The 13,794-nt window shown below is 39.0% G+C and overlaps 2 protein-coding genes across 6 annotated transcripts in view; one reads left to right on the top strand and one right to left on the bottom strand.

The window, feature by feature from the left end:
* The window catches only part of arsg (arylsulfatase G), a 14,231-nt gene extending 6,303 nt beyond the window's left edge, over nucleotides 1-7,928 (bottom strand). Inside the window, exons 1-4 of one of the 5 annotated variants that reach the window (XM_037755019.1) lie at nucleotides 7,668-7,923; nucleotides 1,687-1,792; nucleotides 639-881; nucleotides 197-432 (exon numbers count right to left, since the gene is read on the bottom strand). In XM_037755019.1, the coding sequence (XP_037610947.1) occupies nucleotides 197-432; nucleotides 639-868 (466 nt within the window). In that variant the 5' untranslated portion in view covers nucleotides 869-881; nucleotides 1,687-1,792; nucleotides 7,668-7,923. Of the gene's footprint in view, nucleotides 1-196; nucleotides 433-638; nucleotides 882-1,686; nucleotides 1,793-7,667 lie in introns of all 5 variants that reach the window. The other 4 variants (XM_037755022.1, XM_037755020.1, XM_037755021.1 and 1 more) reach the window with 4 other exon arrangements.
* On the top strand, nucleotides 2,152-13,794 carry LOC119479434 (monocarboxylate transporter 7-like). Its single transcript, XM_037755017.1, has 6 exons — nucleotides 2,152-2,483; nucleotides 9,327-9,567; nucleotides 9,671-9,814; nucleotides 9,952-10,080; nucleotides 11,207-12,148; nucleotides 12,799-13,794. Exons 1-6 carry the CDS (start codon nucleotides 2,310-2,312, stop codon nucleotides 12,978-12,980), a joined length of 1,812 nt encoding a protein of 603 aa, XP_037610945.1. The 5' UTR covers nucleotides 2,152-2,309; the 3' UTR covers nucleotides 12,981-13,794.

Genomic DNA, 13,794 nt, shown 5'->3' with positions numbered 1-13,794 from the left:
AACTAATCTGTATTGATACTCAATTTAAGAGAGGTCTGGTTGTTTTTTGAGAGCAAACTTTATGTTTTAGGCTGAAAAGATGAGGGTTGAGTTCAACCAAAATTCACACCTCTGTGAATTCCCACCTCATCCACGCCTGTTGTGTGTAGTTGGGTTCCCGGGGGTTTTGGGGTATAGATGTCAAGCTCCCACTCACCTCTGTTAGTTGGGCCGTATGGTCCATTGTGGCCGAGGTGCCATTTCCCGATCATGGCGGTGTAGTATCCCGCCTTCTGTAGGAGCTGTGGCAAGGTGACCTCAGACAGAGGCAGACCGGCCACAGAGCCCACGGCAAAGTTATGAGTCACCCCGTTTCTCAGGCCGTAGCGGCCCGTCAGGATGGCAGCGCGGGATGGAGAGCAGGTTGAAGCAGGAGAATGGAAGTCTGTCAATCTGGGAAAAGAAAAGGACATCTCACCTTGTTGACATTCATTCATACTCAGGAGACCATATATAACCTTTCCTGTTCAGTACAAGCCCAGGAGACTATGATATGGAAGAGGTTAGGATATAGGATTTACACCAGACTTTGATAATATGACCTGGAATTTAGTGCTACCTAACAGATCAGGTATAAAAGTAATGAATAAATTATCTACCTTTGTCCTTGCTCAGCCATCAGATTGAGGTAAGGCGTGTTGTTGTTTGCCTTCTCTCCAGGCTGGTTAGCATCCAGGTCACCCCAGCCTATATCATCTGCCAGTATGATGATGAAATTGGGCTTCTTACTGGGCTTATCATCACTGGCTCCATGTTGGGACACCGTGTGGAGCAGCAGACCACACATCAGCATCCCAGACAGGAGAAACGGGGTGAAACCCTCCGCCATTTTTGGTTAGAATCTGCAATGGGTTACATATGTTTCATTTAAACCTTAGATGGCAAGCACTGTTATTTAAACCATAAGCGACTCATGCGGGATATAATGCAAAAGTCAACAAAATTAAATTAAAGTTGCATGATAAATGTATGGATGACAATTAGTGAGGGAGCGGAAACTGTCACCTAATCATTTCACAAAATGTGAAACTGTTCTGTAGCTGAACAACTACATTATTCCCTTCTCCTACTAGTTCTGTTGGTACCATATACAGTAAATAAAAAAAAAAAACACAATATCATCTTGTTCTTGGATCTCTCACAACTCTGTTAACTGAATTAGCTTGCCACATATTGAGACTATATGGGTGGTGCATGGTCCTATCAACTTTGGTTTAGTTTTGACTGAAACGGGTAATATGCAATGAGTGAACTGTGAAATGTTCCTGTATTAGATGAAAATGCAAAACACACTGGGCTAATTTTCACAAAGTAATCCCAGACAGAATAAAGTGAGCACACTTAAAATCATTTAGAAACATTTCTGTAAATGCCATGTAAACAAGAAACCAGTCTGTAATCAGGGATTAAGAGAAATACAACTATTTCCCCTACAACACATAGTTTCATTACAACACATGACAACACATAGTTTAAATAAAATGCCAGATGTGTTGCTTTTATCAGAAAATGCACGGTTGTTGTGCTTAATTGCCCCGCTACCCTGCCATAGCCCATTTTCTCGCTATAACCTTGTGGGCATGTAAACATAGTGACCATGATAAAATCAGAGGGCGGGTTTGTGTCATTTGCATAGATGTGCTTTACCCCAACATCGTACTGGTATATCAAGCTAAACTTGCAGATCAGTATCTTTATGCAGCAGATCACACGCAGTAAAACAGGGAACGCCCTGTGATCACGTGTGTTTAGCCTAAGTGCAGTCAAAACAGAGATAGAGATTACTGTATTTCACCAGTCAGACAGTGGTGGGATATCTAGGTGTGGGAAGGTTGTGGGGTGATTTGGACAGTGAATAGTGTATTTCTTATATATCTACATTCATACTTCCTGATATGTATATGTTCTTAATATGCCTCGTACAAAGTATTTCCTTTTATAATTGTAATGTAATTTATAATATTTTAATGGAGCTTCCCAGCAAAAAGCATTTCACACGATTGTACCCGTATAACCGGTGTGACAGTAAACATCTTGAAACTTGAATCTTGAATAATAGTCTCTCTCTCACACACACACACACACACACACACACACACACACCAGCCATGAACTCAGACCTTTCCTCAACAGCTGGAGGAGAACACGCTGTAGCTGTAACCAGAACTCTTTAACCCTTTCCTACCTCTCCAGTCAGTCAGGGAGGGGGGTGTTCTCATGAATGCAAGCTTGTGTCACACAGAGCATATTTGTAAAGTGTGTTTGAGTGCATGTTATGTGTGCATCCCCCACGTGTGCCTGTGTGTGTGCCTGCGCGCCATACAGTCTGTGATTTACGCACGTGTGAATGTACACGGTTCACTGCAGGCTGCGCGCGACACGAGTGGGATTACAGCAGGAGTAGTCACGCGACGGACGGAGAAATTACACACACCTACACACAGGTGAGAGCGACTACTTCAACACAGGTTATTTCATTAGTTACGAGTAGGTTTTACCTAGTAAACAAAACTGCATAGATTCAGCACGTCTTGAATTAAGTATATGGCTCAAACAGGCGACATAGAAGTACTTACAAAGTGTGTTAGCAGCCACTAAAGTCACATTGCGACAGCCGCGTGACGGACATATGGCTGCGACCCCCTCCCACCACTCATAATTAAAATAAATAAATAATAATAATAATAAATTGTCCTGTTTAAAAACAATTATTTATTTTACAATTTGTTGAACAGGGCAAGGCAACACAGTCAAACAAAACGTTACTTGTATGTGTTAAATAATGTATTAATAATAGTAATAATAATAATAGTAATAATAATAATAATAATAATAATAATAATAAATTGTCCTGTTAAAAAAAGGCTATTTATTTTACAATTTGTTGAACAGGGCAAGGCAACACAGTCAAACCAAACGTTACTTGTATGTGTTAAATAATTTATTAATAATAATAATAATAATTATAAAAACAAGGTGTATATGGGGTGGGTTCAGTTGTTTTTTTCCCCTGCTATTTAGCTTTAGGAAATGGATATGTATAGAGGCTAATGGGATTTAATAATACTTGGATGATATTTGGTCTGGAACTACTTTTTTTTTTTTGGTTACACAAAAAAAAATCTGAAATAAAAAAAGTAGAAAAATTCAGAACACTTGAATAGGACCTTTACAGTAAATCCAGGTTGTGTACTGTTTGCCAAATCACAGTATTCATCCACACCTTAAGCTATATAGGCAAGGCAAGGCAAGGCAGCTTTATTTGTATAGTACATTTCAGCAACAGGGCAATTCAAAGTGCTTTACATAAACATTCAAGAACATTGAGACAAAGTGCAAAAGAACATTAAGACATAATTAAAACAGTTATAAAAACATAAAAACATTAAAGATTAGAAAATAGAAACAAGCTATTATACTATTTAAACTCTAATGTCCATAATATCCCTGTTGTATGGCAATCGAACCACATCCCCATCTGTAATTACATTTTAGATATCTATAATAGCATTTCTCCTATAGTCAAAATGGTATTCTCACTAGTCAGAATGGTAATTAAAGATATCCACAATAGCATTCTTACTTGTAGAAATTGTATTTCAATATATCTACAACCTTGTACTAGTCCAAACTACATTTAAGATATCTTTATATCCTTAAAAAGTATAAGTGGCCGTTTTGACATTAAATAGCTACTCGATATATATTGCAGATATCTGTAATTTAATTCTTCCTAGTCAAAAAACATTCCAGATATCCACAACGTCATTCCTCCTATGAAAAATTACGTCACATGTGTATTGGACTTTCAATGTCATATATCCACAGTTGTATGTTTGATATGAACTTTCTGGATATCTGCAATAGAATTCTTATAAGGAAAAACTTACATTTCAGATATCTGCAATCTAATTATTACTAGATGTATCTGAGTCATTGTGGCCTATTATTATCTTTTTGGATATCCAGATAACAGATATCCACAATACATTTGTAGATATCTGTAATTGCATTGTTTATAGTCATAATTCGAATTGTAGATATCTGAAATTGCATTTTTACTAGACACAATGCCGATTGTGGATATCCGCTATGACATATTTACTAGTCAAAATGTATTTTGGATATTCAAAATTACATTATGGATATCTGGAATGGTTTTTCATATTTAAATATCTGAAATGAAAATTATGACTAGTAACAACTGGATTGTAGATATCTGATATGGGAGTTTTTCCTAGTAAGAATTCATTCTGAATATCAAAAATGCAATTGTGGATATTTGACATTGAAAGCCCAATACACGTGAATGGCTAAGGTGACGTAATTTTTCCTAGGAAGAATGACGTGGATATCTGAAAGTGGATAGGAAGAATGTCATTGTGTCACAGTCTAGCTGTTGAAGGTTAAAACGGCTTGCTATATCTGTTGCGTAGTTTAAACTTGTGACCATTGTTCCTCTTTGTTGACACATTGAATTTGTTTGCATTTGAGTAGCTTGAGAAAGTGATTTAAACTCCTGACTCAAAGGTTTTTAGAAGGAAAGTCAACTATTGTGAGTTCTGCAATATTCCTATTACAACAGCAGAACATTTGTAGTTATTAAAACTTTGGGTTTAATGAAACTGGATGGACTGTTAGAAACTTTGTCAAAAAGTTATGTCTGCATTAACATATATAAGTGCGCATGTACGTTCATTCCTGACCCTGCATGGAACTCTACATTGACTGATCAACTTTAGCTTTTAGTTCTGTTATGTTACATTGAAAATAATAAACTTAATTGATCCTGTATATGTGCCAAGTGATCCAATAATGTGCTTGGATGTTTCACAATCCAGTTTAAGTTCTTGCAATGCTAATGTATTAAGTGTAGTGTTTTTATTTGATGTAGTTTAACAGGAGTTATTGCCAAGACGGTTAGTCACTGTTGGTTCATGTCTTAATTGTGGTTATCTAATGTGCTGAACAGTATAAAAAACATGTTAGTACACCAATTACTCACTAATGAAACCACACATAGGCAGGCTGAAACAACTGTGGAACCCTAAGCAGAATCAAAACATGTATATTCATGTATTTAGGTTTGGAAATGATGACTAATTGCCCCGAACAGTATTACACATGCAAGTGTGCAAACTATATCAAATACAATGTGATTTTATGTCACCTGGTTTCATGGTGTTAAAGCTACCGTGATATGCACCTTGACTTAAGTAGATTTGTGATTGTGTATCGTTGTTTTGTCCATTCTTTTTAGAAAGATTAGAAGAGTAAACATCAGTTGTGCCGAAGAAGTAAAAGTGAAGTCACAAAAGGGGATAGACAGTTTAAGGTTATAGGCTAGTGGGAAGACACCCAAAATATTGAGATAACTCTAGGTAGAGGTAGAACAAAGCACAACAATGTTTTTCATATTCTCTTAAGTCTCCTACATATGAAATGGAAGAATATTTATTTATTCCTTAAATTAAATTTCCTACCAAATTTTCAATAAGTGGTGTGTTAACATTTTCTCCCTGATTGAAGTGTATTTTTAAGTATCTATACTGACTGCAGACATGCCATTTAAACCCATTTCATGCTTTAAACACGTCATACATTTCATAATGTAGACCACTGACCATACCTGCTACAGTTACATATCATATATTGATGGATTCAGCACAGCCATAACATTCTAGCAAACCCTGATTGGTGATACTGAGACAATCCCAGCCAGAACTGCCTAAAAGTACATTCATCATTAGACCTTCATATTTGATATTGTACTCATGCTTTTGTAGTACTGTATTTCCTCAATGCAACAATATATTCACACATGTAGAGGAACCCCCTGCCCACTATCACACCAAATTTGGGATCAATCAGAGCTTGCATCATTAAATTACATGAGTTTTGGTGTACAATATAATCTCCCATTTGGCCCGGCTTTATTTTGCATTTTCATTTTATTTAATAGATAAGATAAGATATACTTTTATTGTCCCCGTGGGGAAATTTTTCCTGGACTCTGTCCAACTGCAGTTACAAACACTAAATTAAAACAGCATCGACAACAATAATAAACGATTCCACACAAGACAGGGAAACAGTTCCACAGAAACAGATGTTTCAACACATACACAGTCCACGTACATAATGGCACATACTATCACACACACCATGGCAGGTATTGCACCCAGGTAGTGCACTGCACCGTCTACCGTCTTGCCCATATTGCACAGACAATAGCCCAATATTACACAGATGCAACATATTGCACTGTCCTTATTTAACATATTGCACTGTCCCTATTTAACATATTGCACTGTCTAAACATATTGCACTGTCTAAACATATTGCACTGTCCTTATGATAGCTTTATGTTACGATTTGTTGAGAAGTTTAATAGACATCGGCAAGAATTAATGTTTGTAACGGTTCAATCTGCACCGTGGGACTCTATATGTCCTGCCGGAAGGTAAAAGTTGGTACTCCTGGGGTGTGTCACAATATCTGTCAATTCAACAACTTTTGCAGTAAAATATTTTTACACTAGAATCCATTTCATAATTTCATATGTAGAGACCAAAGAGAATATGAAAAATATTGTTGTGCTTTGTTCTATCTCCGGTAGAGGTATCTCAAAAACTAAAACACTTTTTAGGGGTCTTCCCTCTAGCCTATTACCCTGCTTACTGTACAGACTCTATAGCAAAAGGGCTGATAGAGTAAATAAAGTTGTGCACCATTTTATTTCCATAAGGCTCAACATATCCCATAATCAGGGAATGAAATTAGCACCTACCACCTTCCAAATACAGGGTAAATGTTGGCTGTGGCAGGTAAAGATTTTAGGTCACCTGCCACCAAGGAAAACAAGTTTTCCTTATATTAAGAAATATTATTTTTAAAAAGCAATTCCTAAATTAAAAATAGTCAGGGATTAAGGTTACATGATCCATATTTCTACTGTATATTACTGACTGAAAATATCAAAACTGAGAGTATTGCAATATTATGTTTTGTGATACTGTATCGATTCTCCAAAAAAACGTGTATTGATTTTGAATTAATAGTTTAAAAGCAAAGATTAACTCAGTCAATACTTTATTTGATTCGCAAAGATATGCATAAAAGCAAATCCTACTATTCTGATTGCATAAATAAAGTAAAAAAAAAACAAAGAAAATACTCAGATTTTATGCATGTGTGGGTGTGTTCTTTATACTATGACAGTTTTCTACATAGATTTCAGAAGTGGCAGACAAAAAAAAATGTGTGGCTAATAGAAATGTTCAGTGACCTGCCACAGTGGCACGTGAGAAAAAAAATTAATTTTAGACCCTGCCCATAATGCTTTACCCAGAATCAGGGCCAAAAGCACATTTTAATGGGTTGTAATTTCCAAAACCGTATTATTGATCTTACCCAATGTGCTTTTGCATTAATCATTGATTAGGCCCAGGCTTGTGCAAAGACTGTATTTGTACTTTAAACAGATGTACAGAACCAATATAAGCTGCTATAGAAAGAGGGAAATAAGAGGGGGGATAAGAGCATGTCAGCATCGTATTTACTACCCTGTTCAGGCAGCAGCTCATTTCTGTAACAGAAGACTAGAAGCAGGTTTAAAACAAGCTCACCTCTCTGTGATGAAATGAGGAGCAGCTCAACACCTTTAGGCGCAGAGTGAGTGACGCTCACTTCTCCACACTTTCTTCTACCTAAACGTGTCGGTAACGCGGCTGAACTCTCAAGAACTGTCGCATATTTAAGGCTGTAAATGTCCCCATGTGTCTGTATAAAATATGTTTGTTGTTTCTCACAAGTAAACACAACTATTAAGTTTGATTAGCTACTCACTGCGAGTCCCCAGTGTTGTTGTGACGTAGCTACGCTAATCAGCTTGCAGTACGTGCGCGTTCACGCTTTATTGACCTCCCCTCTCAGTGTCCCAACAAGCACACTACTTGATTTAAAGGTCCCATATCGTGCTCATTTTCAGGTTCATACTTGTATTTTGTGTTTCTACAAGAATATGTTTACATGGTATAATGTTAAAAAAACATTTTATTTTCCTCACTCTCTCAGTCTGAATATACCCGTATGCACCTTCTGCATGAAACGCTCCGTTTTAGTGCATTTCAACGGAATTGTGTTGCTATGCAACAGTTTGGGTCCATGTTTACATCCTGTCAGCTGATGTTATTTTAAATACACTGCATCCAGGAAATAAACTGGGACACATTTAGAATGTTTTATGTTTAAAACCATGTAATGGTCTAAATATTGTATATTTGTGACATCACAAATGGACAGAAATCCTAACGGCTTGCTTCAAACGCACAATTTCTGAACACGGGCTGTGTGTATTTCTCCGTATATTGAGTGTTTTGATAGTTTACCAGTATTTATATAGCACTTAAACCTGCTTTATAATATGAAAGACATGAAAATCTCACTTTTTACAATATGGGACCTTTAACGGGTTCACCGATTTATTTCCTTTTTTAGGGGTGTCAATTGCTTAAAATGTTTATCGTGATTAATCGCATGTTTGTCCATAGTTAATCATCATTAATCGCAAATTAATCACACAGGGAAGGGAGATTTGTCAAGTATTTAATACTCTGATCAACATGGGAGTGAGCAAATATGCTTGCTTTATGTATGTATATATTTATTACTGGAAATCAATTGACAGCACAAAACAATGACAAATATTGTCCAGAAACCCTCACAGGTACTGCATTTAGCATAAAGAAATATGCTCAAATAATCATTACATGCCAAACTGCAGCCCAACAGGCAACAACAGCTGTTAGTGTGTCAGTGTGCTGACTTGACTATGACTTGCCTCAAACTGCATGTGATAAAGTGGGCATGTCTGTAAAGGGGAGGCTCGTGGGTACCCATAGAACCTATTTTCATTCACATATCTGGAGGTCAGAAGTCAAGGAACCCCTTTTAAAATGGCCATGCCAGTTTCTCCTCGCCAAACTTTAGCGCAATATTGGAGCGTTATTTAGCCTCCTTTGTGACAAGCTAGTATTTGGTACCAATGGATTAGGATGGATTAGGTTTTGTAGTTTAATATGATACCAGTATCTTCACTCTAGCTTTAAAACTGAGCCTGCTACAACCTAAAAGTTGTGTTAATGCGTTAAAGAAATTACTGATATTAAAACAAATTTGCGTTGATGCGTTATTATAGTGTTCATTTTGACTGCCCTATTTTTTATTTTTTATTTCAAATGCTGACCCACAATGCCACTCACTAAAACTGTTATTTCTCTTTGCAGGGTATGGCACTGTGTGGTGTCAAGGGGCCCCGTTTCTTGGGGCCCAATGTGTACCCAGAAGCCCCTGATGGAGGCTGGGGATGGTTGGTGGCTGTGGCCTTCTTCTTTGTGGAGGTTTTCACCTATGGTATCATCAAGATCTTTGGCATCTTCCTCCAGGACCTGATGGAGGAGTTTGGAGAGACCAACAGTCGGGTCTCCTGGATTGTTTCCATCTGTGTGTTTGTCATGACCTTCAATGGTGAGTACAAAACCAAGTAAAGTACAGACTATGGATTGAAATTACCATGAAGCCGTGAGAATTACTGTACCACAGTCTACAGTAAACATTGTGTTCACATCAGGTCCTCTCTCCTCTGTGATGACTAACCGGTTTGGGTTCCAACTCGTTGTTATGATTGGAGGATTCCTTATTGCCTGCGGTACCATTGCAACCAGCTTTACCACTTCCATCAATCAAATGTACCTCACCTACGGATTAGTTGCAGGTATTGAATTGCTTTTTTTCCTCCTTTGTCTCCCTGTTTGAACATCACACAATGCTATTATTCTTTGGACTAGTTTTTTTTAGCAGCTTGTTAAGCTGAATTACAGTTTAAAGACATGCATCTTTTCCACCGTGCAGGTCTGGGCTACTGTCTGACCTTCCTGCCCACTGTGACCATCCTCTCTCAGTACTTCAACCGTCGACGGTCTCTGGTCACAGCTGTGGCTTCCACTGGAGAGTCCCTGTCCATGTTTGCTCTAGCACCAGGTGAGTGCAAGAGCCTCCACTGATGATGAATACAGTTGGAGAAGACAAGCGTGTAGGGGTTTAGGAAAACCATGTGATGAATGTGGGTTTTTTTTTATTTGTTCTGGAGTTTGCAACTCTTTAAGGCAGGGTGACTTGTACAATGTATTTAGTGGCAGGAAAGCTCTAGGAAAGAGTACTAAATAAAATTAAGAATGAAGAAACAATTTCATTGGAAGAGTCAGAGACTATCTTAAAGGATGAGTCTAGTGATATTCTATATTTTTCTTATTGTCAAAAATCCAATAATCAATTGACCCTACTAAAGAGTATTCCCAGTGTAGTTGTCCAAAACTATTAAACTACTATTTATTTTGAGTCAATACTGAAAATAGTCCTGTGTTGGAAAAATACAAACATGTGCACATTCCTAAGGTCATGACAGGTGACACTCATTGCCCCTAAGGCCTATTTCTGTTTAGGTGAGGGTCACCTAGTCAGCGAACTTGTAGAGCCTATTTGAGGATAAGTAACCCTAAAAAGGACGGAAGTGTCAGTCCAACAGACAATGGGAGATATACGACTGTGAGCCTGCAAGCGAGGGTATAAATGTCACGAAACTGAGAGACTCTGCGCTCTCAGCCTTGAACATTTATGTTGATGGTTGTTTGCCCACTTGCAAGTGTTTATTAAACCTTTAAAAGACTTTCTCTTGGTTTTCGAGTCCTTCTTCACAGAAATTGCCTCCACAAGTCCCCAACAAATACACTATTTATTCCTGTTAGTGTAATCTTTGATAAGCACCACAGTGCCCAACTGTTCTAGGAAATTATTTAGCTTATTTTTAAAATCAAATTATACATTTTTACCCATTTTTAAAGATTCACGCTTATAGTGGGAACCACTGGGCTTGGGCTAAGAGCCACATACAGGTATTGAGAGACAGACCAACACGTTGTTTTTAGTCTTTTCATTGCACATTGCTAGACTTATCCTTTAAATGTAGAGAAGCACAGCTATGTGAATCACTGACAGCACAAAGGTCATTTCCATAGCAGTCTATATACAAGTCCGATCTCGAACACCCCATTCTTATTATGCAGTTGTATTGATGAACAATCACTAAATTCCTCCTCTTGCCCCTCAGCCTTTTCTGCATTGAGGGACCGTATTGGCTGGCGACGCACCATGGCAGTGATAGGAGCTTTGCAAAGCACCATCATCATCTGTGGTGTTCTGCTTCGGACGATCATTATCAAACCCAGAGCGACCCGTGAGACTAACAGATTGTCTCCAAAGGTACTGGAAGCTCTCGGTACACCAGAGAACGTAGAGGACTCTATACTAAACAATACCTCACATGCACAAAATACCTCCCACAGTCTGGACAATGAGCTCTCTGTGAGCACTGAAGACTCTGGTGTCCAGTCTCTAAATGACGCAGACGACAGCAGCCAAGAAGAGGAGATTTTACTGCACGGAGATGTGAGGGAATCTGTGGAAAACGGTGTGGCAGAGATTGGAGAGTTTGAAATAGAGGAGAAAAAGAGCGAAGATGCAGAGAAACAAGTGATGAAAGATGAAAAGCCATCTGTAAAGTCTTCCAAACTTCGAGACTTCTCCATCCTCAGAGAGTGCAGCTTCATTCTCTACTCTCTGTTTGGACTGTTCGCCACGCTGGGCTTCTTCGCCCCTCCGCTCTACATCATCGAGCTGAGCGTGAGTCGAGGCGTGGAGCGGGACCGCGCCACCTACATGCTCTCCATCATGGCTGTGGCGGAAATCTTTGGCCGATTCTCCATCGGGTGGATCCTGACGCGGGAGAAGTTCAGGAGGAAAAAGCTGCTTGTGCTTCTGGCATGTGTGATTGCAATGACCGCGGATCTGGTTGGATTTACTTTGGTTTGGGAGTTCTACGGCTTGGCTCTGTGCTGCACTTTATACGGGTTCTTTATGGGAACCCTAGCGTGCACCCACATTCCCATGCTGGCTGAGGATGATGTGGTGGGCATAGAGAGGATGTCTTCAGCTGCTGGGGTCTATGTGTTCATCCAAAGCTTCGCTGGGCTGGCTGGACCCCCACTTGGAGGTAAGAGTTATCTCGCAGTGATGAGTTGATTCTAAATACTGGTTTATTGTTTCACTTTACTACAGCTTTTATATTCTAAGAGGAACAGTGTGTAATATTTCAGATGATCTATTGAGAAAAATGTAATATAGTATTCATAACTATGTTTTTATTAGTGCATAATCACCCGAAACTAAGAATCTTTGTGTTTTCGTTAGCTTAGAATGAGTCCTTCATATCTACATAGGGAGCGGGTCTTCTTTACAGAGTCCGCCATGTTGCTCTGTCATGTTTCTACAGTAGCACAGAACGGACAAACCAAACAATGGCTCTAGAGCCTTTCGCGTTTTTACGTTATCTGAAGGCCACCGTAGTTCCCTGACACGCTTGTGAAACTGCGGTAACACCGCAGAGTGCGAAACCAAGGTACCGCCAGCCGCCGTCTAACTTCCGTTGCTCCTAAAGTAGTGTTATTATGGTAAGGATGGCCTCTGAGCGAGGCGAACAGTGTTACCAAGGTTTTGCACTCAGCGGCCCACCTTACCGCAATCTCAAAAAAGGGAGGAGTGAACGGAGGGGTATTCAGTTGGTTGCAATCTGCAACCACACCACTAGATGCTGCCAAATCCTACACACTGTCCCTTTAATGCTTCCTTTTAATTCTCCCCCAGGTGTGCTGGTGGATATGACTCAGAACTACGGATCAGCCTTCTACTCCTGTGCAGTCGGCATGGGACTTAGTGCCGTGTTCCTGGGTTTGGTGAAACCTGCTAAGAAAGGATTACTCTGTAGGAGGAGGAACTCAAAACGCCCTGAAGACGTACATGAAAAGGAAGGGGACTCCAAGGAATAGAGTGCAGCACATAAACCAGACAAAAGAACCGACAGTCCTTGCTCTGAAGTAGACGACCAGGCGTAGGCCACAAGAGATGTCCAGGAGGTTATACGTTATAGGATAAGCGTAATGAAAGAGTCAAGCCCCATGAGGGTGAAATGCTGTCTAAAGACTACAAGTGCTGAAGTGACATGAATACAACGAAGAAAAAGACCAAAGGTGTTAATGATCTAGAGAGCTCTGAGAGCAATCTTTAGAGCTTTTACATCAAATCATGAATGTACTGTAGCAGTTGTGCCTTTTACATACCAAACAGTGTTTTTCTGGAGTCAGTGCTCTTAAAATTAGACAAGTGTATACTAAATAAGCTATAAGTGAGTAAAGCTTTTGATGCAAAAAGACTGTGAAGTATGGATGTCGTGTTTAAAACGACGACCATAAGTGACGTTAATGGAGATGCCTCAGTTTCAGATATTCCAGAAGAAGGACGTCACACTGATACTTGATCAACTAACTACCTGCTGGCGATCAATCCCATAATGATGGCCAGAAAAACTGTGACTGCAAGAACAATAAATTGCACAGATTCTGTAACACGTGTCATAGAAAATACACAAAGCTCAGAGATAAAGTGTCTTTTTAATCTCACCAAGCTGACAATGTACCGTTACGTGATATGAGATGTCAGACTCAATCTATTTTTGTAATGAAAATGTGTTCTCAATAAAGCAACAGAGGGATTTGAACCACTCAATTAAAGGTTTTGTATTTATAAACGTCAACCTTAAAAGCAACTTATTCAACTGCTCTTGTTTTTCTCACATAACACACT

The sequence above is a fragment of the Sebastes umbrosus genome, chromosome 20 (assembly GCF_015220745.1).
Source record: "Sebastes umbrosus isolate fSebUmb1 chromosome 20, fSebUmb1.pri, whole genome shotgun sequence".
NCBI classification, from domain to species: domain Eukaryota; kingdom Metazoa; phylum Chordata; class Actinopteri; order Perciformes; family Sebastidae; genus Sebastes; species Sebastes umbrosus.
The sequence above is the reverse complement of the archived record's forward strand: the minus strand, read 5'-3'. Positions and strand labels throughout refer to the sequence as shown.

Excerpts from the sequence above, each read along its gene's own strand:
- LOC119479434 (XM_037755017.1), top strand. The coding sequence starts at position 2,310 with ATGTTATGTGTGCATCCCCCACGTGTGCCTGTGTGTGTGCCTGCGCGC. Across the intron at positions 2,484-9,326 it reads TTACACACACCTACACACAG|GGTATGGCACTGTGTGGTGT; the intron begins GTGAGAGCGACT and ends TTCTCTTTGCAG. Across the intron at positions 9,815-9,951 it reads CACCTACGGATTAGTTGCAG|GTCTGGGCTACTGTCTGACC; the intron begins GTATTGAATTGC and ends TCCACCGTGCAG.